Source organism: Falco naumanni, chromosome 7 (genome assembly GCF_017639655.2).
Source record: "Falco naumanni isolate bFalNau1 chromosome 7, bFalNau1.pat, whole genome shotgun sequence".
Taxonomy (NCBI): domain Eukaryota; kingdom Metazoa; phylum Chordata; class Aves; order Falconiformes; family Falconidae; genus Falco; species Falco naumanni.
In genome coordinates this window covers 18,029,525-18,049,473 of record NC_054060.1, presented here as the reverse complement: position 1 = coordinate 18,049,473, position 19,949 = coordinate 18,029,525, and the positions used below count along the sequence as shown (strand labels likewise).

Genomic DNA, 19,949 nt, shown 5'->3' with positions numbered 1-19,949 from the left:
GAATTGGTACTGCTTTTTCGTTATGAGTTACCATGGAAACTTAGTTTGGGATTCCCATACAAATTCAAGGAGCCGGGCATTCCTACAATTTCATTAAATGATGCGAAAGAAACACAGGTCTTACTCCCTCAACATTCAAATTTTTTTTCATTTCATAGCTAACTGTTCTCAAATGGCATGCAATAAAATATAATCTAGTATAACAGATATACTTTATTTCTGCTTGATGTATTTTATATCAGATCAGACATTCACAGTTAATGAAGTGTCGATTTGAACAAACTACAGCTCTGTTTAAGAAAAAACCCAAAACAAAACAGAAATTATTTTAGCTCTTAATAAAGATCAACTAAAAGCTCAGTTTTCTTGCTTGGAAAACCAGATGATCACACTGTATGCTGTATATACTGCAGCCATTATATTTACATGATTACATAGTGAAAAGTGTCTAATAGCTCAGTAGGTGACCAGGACAAATATTATCATTTATTTCCACTGTTTACAGCTGGGTCAGTCTAATGTTTACTCACGCTGATTACACCCTTAAACTAAACCTCTTATCTGTCAATTCTCCTGATTGTGTGTAACAGGCTTGCTACTACTACTTATCAGCTAAAACATAAGGGATTTGCTGGGAGAGGGGAGGAGGAATTGGTCGTATTGCACAGTACTAAACCCAAAAGCCCTAGAAGTAGACTGGGCATGTTTAAAAGCAACCTCTTCCTCGGATAACTGTGACCTCTTTCTTTTGCACAGGCATGACAGTCTGTGTATATTTGTACTGCCAAACCCAAGCTCTTGCCCCGTTGTGGTATGATAGTGCACTTCTAATACATGTCAATAAACAGATACACATTCCTTACTTCATATTCATGAAAGGCAGACCTGTCACCGCTGTAAATGAGCCTGTCTTCTGAATGCAGACGTGGCATATCTGCGTATCTTGGGTTTTTTTCCCTTTCAGGGTTTAGAAAGGGAGGAGGAGAAACCCCTTATTGATTAAAATAGAGAAGGGAGGGGGCTTTATTACACTGTAACTTTTTTTTTACCTGCAAAATATCAAAGCAAGTGCTGCTTTGATAAGCTTTTACCTCTTTTTTATAAGGAACCATATTGCATTTTACAGGCTGTAAGTGTAAATAGAGATCAAACTGATTTTGGTTCTGTTTTGTTGTTGGAATTTACAAACTGTCACATCATGTTTGGTTTCAGATGTAATTTCAGATGTAATTCAGAGCAGTAATTTCTCTAGGTAGTTTGTAGCAGAGAGCTCCTTTTAGAGTCAGGTTTACTGTTCTTGCTTGTGCAAGAACTACGTTGGCTGGCAGAGGCAGGGAAGGAATCCAACGTCAGCCTTGTGCACCATTTCTGATTTTATACTTGCTGGTCCATGTGCAGCTTGATGTGTACCGGGACGAGCGAGTGGGGAATAGCAGGAGGTTGCACCGCCCAAATACACTGGCATAAGTTGACCAGCCAAACTGAGCCGCGGACGCACCCGCTTTGTTCATGTCTCCCTTATGGAAGAAAAACACTATGCTGCTCTGTTGAGAGGAAAAATTAATTCCCTCAGATTGTAAAATCAAATTCTTACCAAGCAAAACTGAAACTAGTGTTTTAAGTGTGTGGCCCTTTGTTGGAGTTTATTGGCATGGCATCCGTTACAAGTGTGTCTTTGGTTCAGCTTTATTTAAGCCCTCTTATGCAGGACTGAGTGGGAATCCCAGATAAATATCAGCTGGTTCTGAGGAGAGGCCAGTTAACTCAGCACTAATGCTCCGTGCTTATTATGCAGTTCAAGTGCCCATCTGTAAAAATGTAGTGCCTGCCTTCCTGTGTCATTCTGCTGTTATTTCTCTTGCACTGTGCAGTGTTGCAGATTGGTATCATAATTACATATTTTCACTTTTTTTTTTTATAAGAACAAAAATTAATCACTTTGTCATGTGTTCTGACAGCATTTAAGTTTGCCTCTATTAAAGAAATTGGATTTATCAATATTTTTTTTTTAAACCACATCACAGTTACTTCTGCCCATGTTTTTGGTGTCTGAAAGTAAATGTTATTTTCATACAGTTCATTTGTAAAGGAAATCTGTAATTATTGTTTAATGCATTTGTCAATTTTAAATTATATCATCAAGCCTCAGGTTACTGATTTAGCCAGTAATCAACTTCAGTAGGCGCTGGAATACTGAAATCGCTAACATCTGTGTTAGCAGCATAACTGGATTTGGTGTTGATTAAAATGTTACATATGACAATTACTATGTGAAATCTCTAAGTTTTCTTTGAATTAACTGCAGAGTCATGAAATGGCTCTAAAGCTCATGGAAAAGTATTAATTTGTTTACATGGTAAGCACTTAATCTTGGGTCAGAGAGATGCATTCTTGCTTTCGGACAGTTAAGATCTTTCAGAAACAGGTAGATTGTGTGTCAGCAGGATTGCCTAATGTATTTTTATGTAACTCCTTGAACACGCTCTCTAAACTGTTCCAGTTTGAACCCATTTATCTGGGAAAATAGGCCTGACATCCTCATTTAAACATGCCTTGACTTTTGCACTAATTCATTTTTACTCCCCAAGCTAGTGGCGCTTTGAAGGGGAAGGAGATACCCAAGTGCAGAATAAAGATTGAACGTACTGTACTTCAAAAAACAAAACTGAGTGCTAAGACCAGTTAAGCCTCACTCTCTAAAGAGATGGGGGAACTGTCAGGATAAGGGAAGCTTCATTATTTCATGGGGCAATGCCTTGTAGCAATTTTAAAGGTAAAAATGTAGAGATGCAGGCTTGACTAAGGCAAAAGGAGAGATTGTTCCATGTGCCCACTCCAGTAACATGGAGGTTTGTTGCCTTGTTTTGAGAGTCTGTTTATCAGCTGTCCCCATAACTGAGTTGGATGCAGTTATTTTTCTCAGGATATCAGAGTAATTGTGTCACAACTCTAAGAACTGGAATCAAGGGTGCTGCAAAGCCTTGGAAATAGGAGGGGGAAATTGGGAAATTTTTTGCACTCCGGCAAGATAACTTGCCAGCCTATAGTGAAGCAAAATGTGTTGTCTTCAAAGTATTTAAAGGTAGAATTTTCCATGGTGGGAAAGCGATTAGAATCTTGCAGGAAATGCTGTCTGCTGCTCTGTGTTCTCAGGGTAGAAATTCCACCATTTAAAGCTAAGCCTGTGTGGGAATTCAGTTGGGAAATTGTGTCATGTTGATTGAGTAACAGTTAGGATGTATGCAAATAGTGTTTCATTGTTCGTTTGCTGGAGCTGAAGGTTAAAATTTGCTTCATGAAAAGGACATATTGATCACTCCTTACATCAACAAAGTTGTAAATTATTTAAAATAATAACCCTCAAAGTTGCTTTTGAAATATTTCCAAGTATTACAATGAATATGTAATGGTATACAATGTAAAAGTGACCAATAAATAAAGGCTGATTTTCTCGGAAGTGGAAAGTTAAGTGTTGTTCCCCTGTTAAAAGAGAAAAAAAAGCAAGCAGTTAACAACGGCAGGAATGACCAGATAATTGCTCAAATTTCTTAAACAAAACAACAAAATAAACCAAACGAAACAAAATAAACCCCCAACAACTATGTGCATTCTTGCTCTACAACCTTTTTTAAATTTAAACAGAACTTTAAATACGGTGGTTCTTTTTTTTTTTCTTCTTCTCCCCCCCCCCCCCCCCCCCCCAAATGAGAGGATTTGTCTCTGGGAGACAGCATTATTTAATTTGCTATTTATTGGGCTTCATTAGTAAAATACTTAAGTCTTGGATTGCAAAGAAACTGCTCCTTGGAGAAAGCTTAGAGAAAACTCCTGTTATAGGAAATTAAATCAACATTGTCCATTAATCATACTGCATGTCAACCCCCAGACCTCTCTTGATTGTTCTTGGTGAATGTGAGGAACCATTAGATGTGTGAGGTCCTTAAAGGTCTGAGTAAGTCAAAGGGGAAGAGTTTAAAAAAATGCCACCATTAGCACATGAAAGAGACTTCAGAGTGGACAGAAGAAAACATTTGCTGTACAGGGCTAGTTACATTTCTTAATTTTTTTTCCCGTGTTTTTTTTTAATTATTATTTTCTTCCTTTGTTAAACAACAATCCGGATGTTGTGATCAAAATGTTAACTTAATTTTTCCTGAGGTTTTTTTTCCGTTAACTTTTTTGGGGTCATGTTACCACTTGTGATAGTTGTATGGGAAAGCTAATAGCAGGGGCTCTTTGCAAATTCAGTGTTAGTGATAAGTAAATGCAGTCCTAAAGCTAAGCTAGTATGTCTTCTGGTAGCTTTCCTGCCTTGAGTAACACCCTGGTTATGTATTTGCCATGAAGGCATTATTGCCAACAAGAGTTTTTCTATTTTGGGAAAAGATACAACTGTGGAGAAGCTAATTTTTTCTGTTGTTTTTTCTTCAGACTGACTGGAGTCACACTTTTGTGGCAAATGAAGGGAGAGCATGTAGGAAGCAGGGAAAAAACAACATTGTGTTGGAAGCAGCCCTTGCTGTGAAACTTCTCTTCTAAACCTGTTTTTTTGCACCTGGGAAAAAAGTTGCATAGAAATGTTTTGCGTGAAAAGTGTATTTCAGCATTTATATTCACTTTCACAGTATTTTGACCATTATTGTAGCTGAATATTTTACCCTGAGTCAAGCTGGTTGTCATTACAAAACAAAAATGCTTTTTACTGCACATGTTTGTAGAAGCTGGGACAGGGAAATATGTTCTTTATCTTGTTTGGTAGATCATTTAGAGACTTGAGGTTTCTGCCTCTTGTGTGCATGCGTCCAGTTGTGCATGCTTGTCTCTTGTGCAACTGACACATTTCTATAGTCAGACAAAGGAGACGTAAAATATTATATGCAAATATATCTTGAAAATGTGGTCCCAGGGCTTTTTTTGAAGGCAATTGAACTGGAGATGCTTGGAAGCAGTAGGGTAGGATGGTGTACATGGGGGTAGAGAGGCAGATGGATAGGTGTTGCACTACTGTGCCTTATGTTCATTTACCCATCAGTTCCTCGCTTTCTCCGTTGTATGTTTACAGCGTGGGGAGGGATGTGCTCACAGCCTGTTGCCTAGCTCTGTGTCTGTGTGTCTGTATTTACATGTGTATATAGAAGCTGTTGGGAGAAAAATAGGATATCTTCTGGCTTCCTGATCCTTTTTGTCTTAGTCTAGTACAACACTTCTCCATCAGAAGCATACCTCTTAGTATATCAGTTCTTGGTATTAATTTTTATATTCATGATAATTATTAATGTTGGCCTAACCTATCCTTTTTTCTCTTCTTATGTATTTTGGCCGCCACCTTACTGCTTCTTACCTGCCTTTATCCAATTTCTCTTAGTTTCCCATCAGTCCTTGTTGCCTCAGTAATAACCCCTTGCCTTGGAAGACCCATAGCTATAGCACTCCTTACCAGTTATTTGTGCTGGAAAACTTTATTCATGGAGTGGCTTGGATGTATTAAGTCTTTGTATGTTGTCCAAGCAGAGCAGGCAGGTATGCATGGGCTGTGGTTGGAAGAGCCCTGTCATATGTGCAGTGATAACCATCTCTCTCCTTCAGAAATGAGAGCCAGGCCATGCTTCCCATAACCCGGTAAAGCAGCTGCAGAAAAGCACCAGAGCGCAGTCAAGCTGTAGGACAGAAACGCGAATTGCTTAGCATGATTCGGAGTGCAGGCACGAGTCCAGGACACTCTGGCTGGCCCAGCAGTGCCTACACCTTCCTCTTTCCCCTGAGCCTCCCTGTTGGGAGATCTGCCTCCGAAGGGTCATCTTCCTCCTTGCTGATGCCAGGAGGAGTCTCCCCAGTGGTACCCCAGAGCCTGCGTTGTCCCGTGTGCCCCCACGCAAGGCAGTTGAAGCTTCCTGCCTGGCGTGTGTGTGACAAAAATCCACTTTAGGCAGTTACTCCTATTTCCACTTTTCTTTGTTATTTCTGCTAATAACACATGCTGTGCTCTTCCAGCACTTTGTAGCCATTCCAATGAGTTTCACAGATGGATGAGTGTTTGTCATCCCATCTTACAAACCGGGTACCTGAAACACAAGGAAGAGAAGGGCTACTTCTGTAGAGTTGCTCAGGCACTGATGGTTTAAACCGAGCGTGATATGATATCCCTGAAATCAGTGACAGAACTGAGCTGTAAATTTCCAGATTTCCAGTCCTGCAGTCTATTAGATAACAGCTCCCCCTTGAGGGAAATGTCTTTTATAAATAAAATAAATTTTTATTTAAATAAATGAATTATTTTTATTTTATATATGTATATAAGTAAGTAATATATTAATATATATATATTAAATAATTTAAAAAGTAAAAATAAAAAAAATAAAAAGACACAGCTATTCTGTCACTGAAGTTTTTTGTGGAGATAGGTTTGAGGTTCACGATTTCACCAGGCTGCATGAGATGGAACAGACTTAGGGTGGCTGTATTGTGTCCTAACCAGCTGTCCACAGCTGGGAAGAGCAAGGTGGGTCTGCCAGTGGCTCGCTCTGTTGCCTTGGGATGTCACTTAGCTCTCACAGTCCGTCAAAGTGCAACTCGGAGCGCCATAAAGTAGCAAAAGCTGGTGCTTCTGGAACAAAGCGCCCCACGTCTTTGTGTACCTGCCTGTGCTGATGGTCTCTGTGCTTGCATGAATGGCTGTGTGGTTGCACAGGGACAGGGTGGGAAGTTGGCCTGCATGAAAAATAACTCTGCAAAGGAAGGTTGTGGCGGAGAGAGTGGCTGAAGGGTGAGGGGAAGCAGGCTGGCTTCTTTCAGCAGCAGTGTTGGCTAATGCTGGTTTAAAATGCTCATCAAACTGCAGGCTGAACTCAGCATTTGTAAAACGAAATTAATGATGGCAAACCCTTTTAATTGTACAAAGGAAGATAGCTAGCTAAGAGTTAAGTAGCTGTGTGTTTATTTTACCTAAGTAATCAATCAGTCAGACTGTTTTCCATTTTCTAAGTGTTGTATAAACTTCATATGCAGAGGAATTACATCAAGATAATTTTATTCTCCCTTTTCAATCAAGACAGTAATATAGCTTGGATTTAAATCTTGAATGCATTAGGAAAGATAACAAAAATAACCTTGATTATAAGTCATCTCCTAGTCTTTCACTGTGTACCTTTCAGTTAGTTAATACAATGTTTGACATGTATTCAATGCTTGTTCTTCACAAGACTAATTGAAAACACGGCAGGTATGGTGAAAGATTTAAATTGCAACTGGCCTGTGGTCAAGCATTTTGACGACAACAGCATTGCCTTACATGAGAAGTGATTTAGTTTATTTTAAAAAGTTTTTAAAAAGAACATTTTGAAGGAAAAAATTAAGTAGACCAAATTCCCATATATATAATTATGGAAAATATTTTACACATATAAAAAGCATTCTTGGAAAAAGGGACCTGATCTGTGAAATTCTATTCCAGATTCTGCAAAGTTGTAATTTACTTTTCCATGCTGTTACTGTTGTTCTGTGCTATTCTGAGCATCCTTTAAAGTACAGTAGTATTTACCTGTAGTAGGTAGTATTTACATTAAAAACATGTTGTAAGCCATTTCCAAAAATATACTTCTGTCTTTACAAAACACCACAAAGTATAAAAGAAGTAGTAAGTGTTGTGATGTCAGCCAGAAGAGCAAAAGATTGTCAGAAGTTTCAGGAAGCCTGGAATGTTTCAGGTTCCTCTTCTTGTTTAGATGCTTCTTTGTATGGACTTTCAACAACGTTTTTGTAGAAGAGTATTAGTATTCAGAACACAGTTCAGAAATTATTGTGAGCAAAGAGTTTGAGCCACTGAGAATATTTCGTCCAAATGCAGATTGCACAGGTTGACCCCTTTTACACTGCTTGCAGGATCTGTCTATGGTGCTTTCAAGAATACTGTTCCAGAGATTTGGTCTTAATTGAATAGTCTTCAAATAAACCATTAACATCTAGTTAACTAAAAGCAACAACAGCATTAACTTACACAGCTGCTGCCACTAATACAGACAAGAGTAATCCTTCTGGTGAGTTATCCTAGAAGAGCAGCGCCTGGCCTGGAAAGAGATGAACACAAGATGCCATTGAAATACAGTTTTAAGTGGAATCAGTGCGGAGATGAAAAGTTAGTATAATTTTTACAGAGAAGCTAATTCTCCTAGCCTTCTAGATGGGTATTTGTACCAAATGTAAGCTCACCGAAAGCATTCAAGAAAGAACATACATATGTAGTCTATCAGGCTTCGTTGCCTGGTGACAAGCTGTCACTTATTGTGTTCTTGTAATAAACGTTTCTGTGCAAATTCCTGCCACAAAACTCATAATGCCAGTGTGCCATTGAATATAACAGCAGCGCAGTTGGAGCCAAGGATGTTGTAGGTTCCTGGATACTTTTATTATCTTGACAAATGGAAATTTTCTTCAGGGCATGTTTTAGAAGTCTGGGATGTGCTGTATGAAAATGTAAAGGCTAAAAATAACACTGCTGCACCAAACCACTAGGGAGGTAGTTCAGCGTAGTCGAAATGTAATTACAATGAATACCCTTGCTAAATGTCAAAGATACGCAACCAGTCAGAGAGGCTGTAGAGAATGAGGCATCTGAGAAGACAGGGAAAGATAACGGACATGCTGATGTATGGGGAGATACTGCAGTGCGTTTCGTGGCTGAGGAGACCTGTGTCCTCATGCCACCACACTTCAGGTGAAGCCACCTGCTGAACAAAGGCATTTGCGTTGAACTCTTTGTAAGTACTATTAGCTGTCTTCCCTGCTTCCTGGTTTATTAACCTGTGTAACTGGAAAATGTGTAGCATTGTATGCTGAGTTTTCAATGAATACTTTGCATTAGAAGAAGCATGTGAAGGAAGCTTGATGCCAGCCTTGTATTACAAGCTTTTTTAATTGCATCTGGATTTAACTTCAGCAAATGAAGTATGAGAGTTGTCATGTTAAAGGTAGTAAATATGTATCAGGCTAACTGGCAGTCTATGGCAAACGTGTCAGTGTAGCACATCCACTATAAAACTTGTTAGCCTTCCAGGTTAACTTGCCCCTCCAGCCTGTACTCAACAGATGAGTGCCAAATTTTGAGCTTCATTAAGCAGTTGCTGTATTTACCTCTGCAAAGTGTCTGTATGATAATAGTCAAGTGCTCCCACCGCTGTGCGTGCCAACAAGCCCAGGGACGCGGCGCGCAGGTGGGTGCCTATCTGCCTAGCTCCCCCAAATAAAGGGGAGCGCTGTGTCAACGGGAGCACACATGGCCCCCGACACCTGCAATAACAGAATGTCCCACTGAAGTCTGGGCCCTAATTATAGATGCAGCTGGATATAGGCCATGCAGCCAATATTTGCCTTAAGAAAAATATAGTGGTGGTTTCTACCGGCATATATTTTTATTTGTTTTCCTGTCACAACTGACCTGTTTTCCCTCTAGCAATTTAGTGCGGTTCCTCGTTGCCCTCTCAAGGAGGAGAGAGCCAGACTGACTGTTAGTTGCCCTGCCTGAAACTTGCATCTTGCAGTCATGCTTGCAACAGCACAGCTCCTAAAGCATGAGATCTGAGAAGTGTCACCAGACCACAGATGTTTTTGCAATGAAACTGTGCACCTCCTGGAAAGTCGCTGTGGTGCAAGTAATGATAGATAGTGTTTTCATTTTGCTGCACAAAAGGGTCAAAATGGCATGGGGAGTCCATGACAGAGCAGCAGAAAATGTTGGTTCTGAAAGAAAATTTATTTCATAGCTTCAGGGGAAAGTTTGGGTGCTGTGAACAGATTGCCTTTGTCATTGTGTAAAAATGTGTCATTTGTAAGGTGATGCAGGATGTCAGTGCCCATGTATGGTGGAGCTCGGTACCTAAAGAGATGTTAAACCAGACTTGTTACAGTTACTGCATTGTGTTTAGATGCATTTTCTGGAAGCACTCCTCTTAGCGTGAAGGTCAGGCAAATGGTCCAAACTTCCTTCTGATCTGCAACCCCAAAACGCTGGTCTTCACTGGGGTGGTCATCTCTTCAGTCTCATCCATCTTAGGGAAAAGACCCTTGTATAGCACACTGCTGATTTGAGGTGTGCTTGTAGCAGCATTTGTGTAGTTTGGTGGGGTTTTTTGGTTTTGTTTTTTCCCCCCCGACCTTCTACTGTTTGATTCACTGTTTTCTATCACTTGTGTATGGGTCAGTTGCTATATGTAAGGGAACCTGTTGTACGGGGTAGCACATCCTATTTGGATCCACTGCATGAATGCTCAGTGGACATATCTGTGTTAGTAACTGGGGGTAATTAAGGCTCTGCTGGCTCCTTCGGACACTCTCTCCCTCCCCCCTCGCCCTCCCTTTCTTCTTCCAGAGATGGCCTCTCTACATAATTCCATTAAAGTGATTGTGCTCTGAGGGGTGGACTGAGGGGCAGTGCTCTTATCTTTCAAAGCAGGACCAATGAGCTATGTGCTTTCCACTGGGCAGCAACAAAAGAAAAGGTCTCTCAGAAGAAAAGACGAGCACAAAAGATCAAAATGAGGTGTTTGTCCAGGCCTCTGGTATTGCTTTCAAGTTAGCTTTTGAGGGCTCACTTTGAAAACGGTGAGCCAGGCTAGTTAACAGAAGGGTGTCTGCTAGTTTTAGAGTGTGTTGTTAGAATAATACTGGAAGATAGCTTTTTGCTTGTGCAATTTAACAGTTCTCTAAAGCGCAAGAGAAACATAGGGACGGATTGAAAACGTCGCAGGCGTAGCGGCGGTGTTCTATGCCCAGAAGGCAGTCCAGCAAACTTAAAATCCTTCAGATTTTATTCACTTCTTGTAAAAAGATTGAGACATATAGATAATTCCCTTGTTTCCCTAGTCTCCAAAAGGCCAAAATGCTGTATGCTGGCAATTCATCCTGCCCCTCTAGCCCTCTCCCCGCCCTTTTTTTGTATAAAGCTGCTATTGCTGATGGTGGGCAGTAGGAGAGGTGATGTTTTTACTGCAAGGGGGTGTGAGGTGTTATTTGTCCTGGGGCCCTCGGAGGGGACAGGCAGAGCTACAAAAGGGATACAGACCCTTTTCAGATTTAGACAAATAAGCGAGAGTCATCCAAAGCCGTTGAAAGCCAGACCGTTTAGCTGGATCAATTCACATATGTCATATGTTCAAGTTTCTACCAAAATAAACTTTTACAGTGTTGTACAAAGAACAAATTGCTTAGTTTCTACTTCAGTTATTTGGTTTGCAAAGGAAAACACGAGTATCACAGGCAGTCTTTGTTCCGTCTAACTATTTAAAGTTACTTTTAAATTGGAAAAGAAGCCATGAGATGTAAAACGCTGGCGATTTGTAACCTCTCAAACTCTTTTAATCTGATATTAAAAAGTTGTTATTTAAAATGGGTGATTAATTACCATTCCAACTCCTTTAAAAACAGAAGTAATTAAATATTATCTGAAGCTAGTAGTAATGCTTAGAAATTACATACCAAGAGCCTTGACAATATTTTACAAGCCAGAGTAGAACAGGATTGCTAAACTGTGTTTATTTGCTTAGTCATATGCACTCAAGCAAAGTAAAAGGGCGTTTTTTAGAAAAAAAAATAAAATCCAGTACTGAGAATCTGGGAGGGTATACCTGCTTTTGAGAGGAACAGACCTGAATCTGTATCATCCTCCTGCTTCCCGGCTTTATGTTACTGTTTGGCTTGATGCGCTTCTCTCTGTCCTTTTCGTCTAGTATATTTGAAATGTATTTGCTTATTTTCCTAATAAGTTTCTGCTGTATTTACATTACTTTGCTTCAAAAGTACATTTTTAAGGATAGTATTTCTCAGTGCTCTTCCTTTCCCACCCTTCCCCCTTAATAATTCCCCTGGACCTCTGTTGCTTGGAGCAGACTTTGGCTAGCCCTAGATTCGATGTCAAAGGCCATGACCCGATGTCAGAGCAGCCCATGCTGCTGGCCTCTTCTTTGAATAATTATCTGGAGTTTATTGTGTTGAAGGGATGGGCTTGAGGGCAGCGCAGTCACCCTGGCAAACCAGACCAATGAGCTATCCAGCCGGACCACTATCCAACAATGGACCTGTAGGTTACACAAAAAATCCAGCCCTACAAAAGATTAAATTAAAAATGGACATTTGGCCGCAGAAGTTTTGTCCTTTGAACAACCATTTTTTCCAGCCTTCTGAGTGTGGTGTGGTTTTGATACCTTTAATTGAAAGGAAAAAAGTATTATTTAAAATTTTGTGTAAGCTAGAAGAAAACGGAAATATTTTCCTTATCCCCTTCCCCAGCTGTTCCAACCACCGTATTGGATGTAGCTTAAGAAGTTATTTCTAGGTTTCTAGTTGCGGAACTTGACTCAGAATATCAAGCCACTGAACTTTCTTGTTTTGTTTTTTTTGTTGTTGTTGTTTTGTTTTTCCTAGAAATTCTGTGCAATCCTAATTCTTTTAGAAACAACAAAGCTTCCAATACTTTATTTCTATCAATATTTTCCTTTCAAAGTGCTGAGAACAGGCATGGTCAAAACAGCTATGAAAGCATGTTCAGTATCCAGATTAATGAGTCAACAGTAAATGATAGTAAAATGTCCATTTTCTGTGGGCTTCCTTATCTTTTCCTCTCCCCAAAGAGGACTTAAAAAGTCTGAAATCCAGATTGTGGAGTGCTGTCTCTTCTTATCAGGACTGAATGAAAGGCGGCTGGAGGTGGACTTGCTGTTCTGGAGGGGTGGGAAGAAAAAAAAAAGTTCTTTCATGGTCTGACCTCGGATTCTTTCTTAATTTTATCTAGCCCTGACCTGTTGGCTCTGCTCTGGCTCCTTTCAAGGCCTTCGAAGCTTCACAAACATGCAGCAGCTGAAGGAGACAATGACAGGGCTTTTAGGGGTTGCAATATTACACTCTTTTGTAACCTTGGCTAAGGAGCCTGTAAACAGATGCTTGCTACGAATCATTTGCCAGAAAGCCAAAATTTTGGCTGTGTTGGTATCAGCAAACAGGGCTCTGTAACACTCTTGATTTAGGACTCTTCGTTTTGTATTCAACGTAAGCTTCAGCTGAATGAACAGCCAGAGTGTCCCGTGTGTGCAGTGTGGTCATGGAACCTGCTGTTACAGGCTTTACACTTACCTTTGGTGCTCTGAATTTACCTGGAATGGAAGAATCGCATGAAGACAAATTAGCAAAATCTGAATGGGATAAACACAGTTTGGTCTTTTGCAGAAAACTGATTTGAAGATAATGTTCAAATGTAATCAGGACATTCGCATTTCTATGTATTCTTTTGAGAAGGGAGGATGGAATTATGTATGGATTAGGACTTCTCATTGGCTTGTTGTTAATGTCGTGCTGCTTTAAGCTTAGAGGGTTTTGATTATGTAATAGGAAGTATTGAGAATGGAAATTTTGTTCCATTGTGAATACGGAAGCAACTTTATTGTTCTTAGTAACTTTTCCTAAAAGCTCAGTCTGTGCAATCTTGGTAATTTAAGAACGAGATAGTTGCATTAAAAAGTACTTCACCAGCTGCAAAGTGATGAGAAGCACATTTTTGTTTTGAGTTGTTTAACTGCTAACGCAGGCATTTAATCTTTTGATGCCTCTAGTTTTTCCAGCTGTGTTCATTGGAAGTGCATGAGGACACCATCTGGCAGTAATGAGGTATAACTCTACCAGATGGAACTAACCCACGTTGGGTGGAGAGATGTTCCTTCCTCTCCCCATGTCACCTTTGTCACTAGGGAAATGTCTTCAAAACGGAGGACTTCCCCCCCACCCCCCCCGGCCCTTCCTCTTCCCATCCTCCAAGTAATGGTAGCTGCTGCAGCAGTCCTCCCTGCAAAACGTAGGTTCTCAGTGCACGTATTTCAGAGGCCAGTAAGGGTCGACAGAAGCACCATTTATTCTGTTGTGGAACAAGGCCAGATTGTTTTATGTGGTTCTGTGTATTTGTCTCAATGTTCTAGAAGAACCGAAGAACTCTGAGTTCTTGGGATTCCGTGGAATACATCAGCATACACCAAAACTAGTTCTGGCATGAGATGATGTCAGCTCTGTACTTGCTTTTGCCTACCACATGTATGTATTTACTAGAACATTTATTTTTTCCTAAGCTTTGAAACCTGGGCTCTGTATGTTTAATCCACGTTTAACCAATAAATATATATATAATTTGAACACACTAAAATTTTCAAGTTTTGGAAAATAAAATGGTAAAATAAGAGTATTTCTGACCAACAGCTGCTTTGTAGTAGCAACTTCTCCCCTTACTGAAAGAGAAGTGGAACATTTACATAGAACAAGGCTGATGGCAGTAGTAAAGAATATCAAGTAACTCTGAGCTGGTGCAACAAAATGTGGATATTGCAATGAATTCCAGAGCAATAGAACTGTTAATAAATCAAGTCTCAATTCTTCATGATATTTTTGCAGTTCTTCTGTTTCTTGTGTCCAGACAGATAAGATGTGGCTCTCCCTCCATGCTGGGAAATGAAATTACTTGTCACAAAAACAGAGTTGGAACATCTGAGTGCACTGTGGTATTTTTCTTGAAGAATCTGTTTTTACAGCATTAACAGCCATAACTGCTATGAGCTTCCTATCGCCTTTCTGAGAAGCTGAACAAAATCTCTAAGATTATACCTTGGGGATGTAGTAAGGCAGGAAAATACACAAGTAAATATGAACTCATACCAAGCTTCAGCTACTGTAATGGTTAATGTTTTTTCCAAGTTACAACCCATCTTTTAAATGATCGCTCATGATTTTGCTCATATTTGCGGTATTTAGCTTTGCCATAGTTTTACTATAAGGTGTAGAACCTATTCGTAGCCTCATAAAACAAAGAGAAGGCTCCCCCATGTGTCTTGCTGCTGAAAGACCTGCCAGGGTTGGATCTGCCGGGCTCACTGCAGGTTTTTATGGGAGAATGAATGACGGGGTATGGGATGCCAGTGAACAGCCAGGGAGCAGTGACCTTACCTACAAAAACTGCCATAGGAAAATTAGGCTGATCCTACACAAATTGCAAACCGGTATCTGTTTTAATAAGTTGAAATTAATCAATTTAAGGTGTGTTTACCTTTTTCCTCCTCTTATTTTATACGAGTTTTATTACCAGCGGTGAAATTTATCTCTCTGGTTGAACTATTGTTATTCGTGTGGTTTTAATACTGTCAGGTTTTGGTTTTATAAAAAAGGGTGTGTGAGGCAGATCCATTGTACGGTGTGAAGCTGTGCCAGCTTATCACATCTAGCCTATAATGTTTTTCAAGACCATCTCTGTGTGCTCCAGAGGCACTCTTGTAATAAAACTTAAGAATTAGCTTTAGCATGTTTATATCAACATCAGTGCCGGCCTCTTGATTTGTACAGTGTAGTTTTTGCATCCTTCCTACCAGCTGATTTAAGTAATAACAATAAAAATGCTTATTAGAAATCTGTAGGTGCTGTGACACTTAATTTTACAACAACCTAATTGCCAGCAGCACTAAAAAAAAAGCCAAACCAAACCATATTGCACAGAAACAAACTACCTTTAAGATATTCAACCAGTTGGTAAATAGGCTACAGAATTGTTCCTGTTCACCTTAGGTCTGGGAACAAGCCTTCAACCACTACACAAATGCTGGTAATTGCGAGAGAATTAATTGAAATGTTTCGGTGTTCAGAGAAAGTTTGAAAATGCAGAGGTGAAATCTTGCTGTGAGTTTTTTATTTTTTACTTAAACTGAATTTAGGGGTTGAATGGGTTGTGTAAATCGCTGCACATAATTCGCTTCTGAATATCAGTGATTTTCTGTGGAAAGATAGGTTACTTCTGGGTCTGTTGCAAGCGTAACCGATGGCCTCAATGCTCGCTTCCCTGTTTTCTGAGCTTCTCCAGCCTCCTGTTGCTGTATCGTGCACATGGATGGCATACATTAAATCTGAGACTGTCAGCCCTGCAGGTGGTCGTGCTATCCCCAATCTTTTATCAATGATTTATATGTAAACTATTCAGGATACCTGTGCTGCTTAAAGATAAGAAAGCTCTCCTGAAGTTCATTTTCTCTCTGAAGATATGTCTGGCTTGGAGTGTTTGATCCAGCTGATGAACTACTAGATGGAAGTGTTTATGCCAAGTTTGTACTGGGACTGCCACTAAGGAGTAAATCATATCATAAGCCTGTAAACAAAACTGAAAATTGTTAAAAATAATCTAAACACCACTTCATAAAACAAATAGCATGCTGTTGGAACTGGAGGCAGGTCTTTGGTTAACTTGTTTGGCATGTGGTGTAGCTATCATCAGCATGGAACAGCCTCTCAGCGGGCACTTTGAATTCATCTTGACAGATGTTGTACATCATATACATATATACTGTGTAATCTGTGAAGCAAGTTTCCAATCAATTTCTTTTGCTGCTCAGTATGCAGTCTTTAAAATTCTTCTGTATTCTCATTTTTAGTTTGCTATAACATTTAGACTTTTCTAGGCCGGTATATCTCAATTAAGAGATACCAGCAAATGGGTTTTCAACCACAGAAGCAGTACTGTGTGACAGCTTCAAAATTCTGACATCGCTTTTGGGTTGAACTAGGCTTGCTAGCAATTGAACCGTGATGTTCTGAAGTGGAAACAACCTTGTTCTGTAGAATGTAGAGACTAGTTGAGAGACTGTATTTTTATACAGGTTTTTCTATGTGAAGATAATTCTTTTTGAAACTTCTTTCATTATACAAGAGTAAGATGAATAGTATTCAGTATCCTGCTTTTTCTAAAGGTAGAGTGTTAAATGTACTTTAAAAAAAGATTTTAAAAATGTGTTTTCCTCAAAGATATTAGATTTTTTTTTTGTGGGAGTTACGTTTTTGCCTTTCTTCCACATCCCATTATTCTTCCTCTCCTCCCCAATCAAGTGTTAATGAGGAATTCAGGTTGGGGGGGGTGGGGGCGGGAAGGCAATGAGGATAAACAGACCTCACAGGCTCCTCATTCAGCTCAGCAGGGCACTAGACCTTAGCTATTCTTCATTTCACAGTGAAGATGATCGGTTCTGGGTGACCACTTTCAAAGGGCACAGAGTTTTTGAAGGTGCTCGGCAGCATGATAAATTGTCGTGTCTGTCATCCTGTGCCGTGCGGAAATGCAGCAGGGGTCTCTTCTGCAGGAACTTGTAAAGAAAAAGATGGACTGTGACACTTGGCCGGCTGGATGCTGCCGGTTTATGTGGAATGTCTTCAAGGGTCTGTTAAATAGTACCCGGATTCAAGATTTTTTCTAAGAATGGACGGGAGAGGCAATTATTATAACAATCTCCAAATAATCTTCCTAGTGATCTTAACCGTGTCTTGATTGCCTCTGTTTTTAAATTTTGGCTTTGTTTTTGAATATTTCAGTTACATGCTAAATATGTTATGCCTGTCGTGTATGCTATAATTTGCCTCAACAAGTCACCATAACTTGATTTTGATGTATTCAAATTACTTTGTACTTTCTAAGGGCAGTTATCTTTCTGGTTGGGCTCAGTGTTTTTAGATGCGCCTTCCCTTCACGTCTTTTTTTTTTATATATAAATTTTAAAGGGATTGCAATGGTTTACATATAATATCTTACTGTCTTTCTGAATTTTCAATATTAACATTCCCTATATTCTTCTATTCACATGCTTTTCACATGGTTGTTCAGTGTGTTTGTGTCCATCTCTTTTTCTCTGTTTGCAATTTGTGGGCTGGGAACAACTGATGTCATCTGTTGTTAAAGTGATACTGTAAAGTGAAAAAAACTCCAAAGGAAATGAGAATTTTACTCCGGTTCAAAACAACCCTCATTTTTCAACATTTTGTTATTTAGGTTGTCTACTTGTGATGTTAAAGTCTATATGAAAAATGGGAATGGGTTCCTCTTGCCTGGTCTACCATTAGTGTTAAACACATCAAAGAAATACTTCAATCCAAATTTAAGAACCTGGGTTTTTTTACATGTATATCTAGATTTTGGTAAAATAAGACTTTTTTTTAGAAAGTACATAGAGATATAAACTCCACCTAGCGATACCTCATTTGAAGCTGATGTCGGGTAACTACAGCATGAAAAGGTTGTCTGTTTCAAAATAAACACGAAAAGATTTTACAAAATGCGTGATTATGAAATGACTATGCTGGAAACGTCAATTCGAGTTGTTACGGTTGTATTGCTGGTGCAGAGACTGCAGAGGGAGCTGACAATCTGATGTAAACAACAGTCCTGTTAGTGGTGAAGAAATGTCAGGGATTTGTGTTCCTGTTTATTTCATGAAAGGCCGTGTCAAATCTCAGCTAAAATGAAAAAGAGGAGAGCTTATTTTGAGAAGGGATAATATGATGGTATGGTATTTTGGGGCAAGGCAAAAAGAAATAAACCAGCACAGCACAGTTACGGAAATCTGACCCTTCTGAAAATTTTAAAGGAAAAAAGCAGGTTCATGACAATGGAAGAGGAGACTATCCGAAGAGCTACATCGGTACTGGGGTGAAGTTTAGCTGAACCCAGAAATGCTCGTATGTACTAGCAGCACATGCTACCACCTTTACAGTCGTATGGAAGGGATTCGTTGCAGTTACCATTGCAAGGGAGCAGGCTGCAGGGAAGCAGTGCAGCTAGCCCAGTGGGCTGCACTCCTAACCACCTGTGGGTGCCCCACGCCACCCCACGTACACAAAGCTCAAGGGCCCTTTCTAACTCATTTCTCTGTAGTAATTTTTCACTTCATGTGGGTCAAGGCCAGTGTATAGTTAACAGAACTGAGAGAAGCAGCAAACTGCGGTACAGCTACCCAAAGACATGGCCAGAGAATGGGAAACAGGGAGACCCTTCAAGCTGGGAACAGTGACCCTCTAAGGATGCCAGAACCAGCTTTCAAGAAAACATATGGAAGCAGAAGTTGTTAGTCAAAGGCATTATTAACAATCACTGTTGTTTCACAGTATATCTCCTCTCAGAACCTGGAACCAAAACATTTCCCACTTCTTTGCTGGGTCCTGTCTCCCTGCGTGTGCTTTGATCGCCCTGCTTCATTACAGCCTGCTTACCCAGAAATAAATACTGGTTTCGTAGACCGCATGCTGTTTGTTTTAACAAATCTTTGTTATAGACTGAAAGCACTTTCAATATGCTGAATCATACTATTAAATCTAGCTCTGTAGCTGTGAAGGTGGGATTTTGTTACAGCTAGAAATGTGATATTTATCCTACTGCCACTGATTCCTGTTACAAACTTCTGTATCAGGCTATTGGAAGCAAGTCTGGGAGTTGTGTGTCTGATTCTGGGCAAAGATTCAGGGAAATTCATGGGACTGGAGAAAAGACAGGCTTCCAGGCATCCAGCCCATTCAGCAGCCCGTTAATGGTAGCGGGCAAGTTTTGAACCAAACTTGCAAATCCATATTTTTTTACTTGAGTCTATTAATTCATTTTCTCCTTGTGCAGATCCTAGAAGAAAATATCATGTAAGGCTGCTGGCATATAACAGTATGGAGGAAGGTTATCAGGCAGATCAAACAGTCAGCACTCCAGGATGTGTCTGTAAGTGTTGTAGGTACATGAAGAATTTATTAAGAGCTGAGCTGTTTCAAAGTCTTAGCAGCTCTGTGTTTTTAACCTATAAATAATCAATTAATTCAGTGTAAAACAGAGAACCAGAAAGATCGTATCTGCGACAAGTACTGTCCTAGCCATCCTGCAACTGAGACAGTCTCCTGTGTTCATGAACTGCAGCTCAGGAAACAAGATAGCTATCAAGCACTTTTTCCTGCCCTGCTGGATTGTCTGTGTCATCTAACCAGTGGCATATCACATACTGTATGATTATCCCTCTCCCTAGTCTCTGTTTATAACTTCGACTTTGTTTTTGACTAAACAAGAGGGACTACAGAAGTAATATGTGACGTGTATTGGGTTAGGAGGGATCTCTGATAGCTTGGACCAGATTGCTGGGTTTGAA

At 39.9% G+C, this 19,949-nt stretch overlaps 1 protein-coding gene across 1 annotated transcript in view; it reads left to right on the top strand.

The window, feature by feature from the left end:
* The window catches only part of PRTG (protogenin), an 87,465-nt gene that overhangs the window by 54,156 nt on the left and 13,360 nt on the right, over window positions 1-19,949 (top strand). Inside the window, 1 exon segment of the mRNA XM_040601518.1 lies at window positions 19,436-19,531. Within this exon segment, the coding sequence (XP_040457452.1) occupies window positions 19,436-19,531 (96 nt within the window).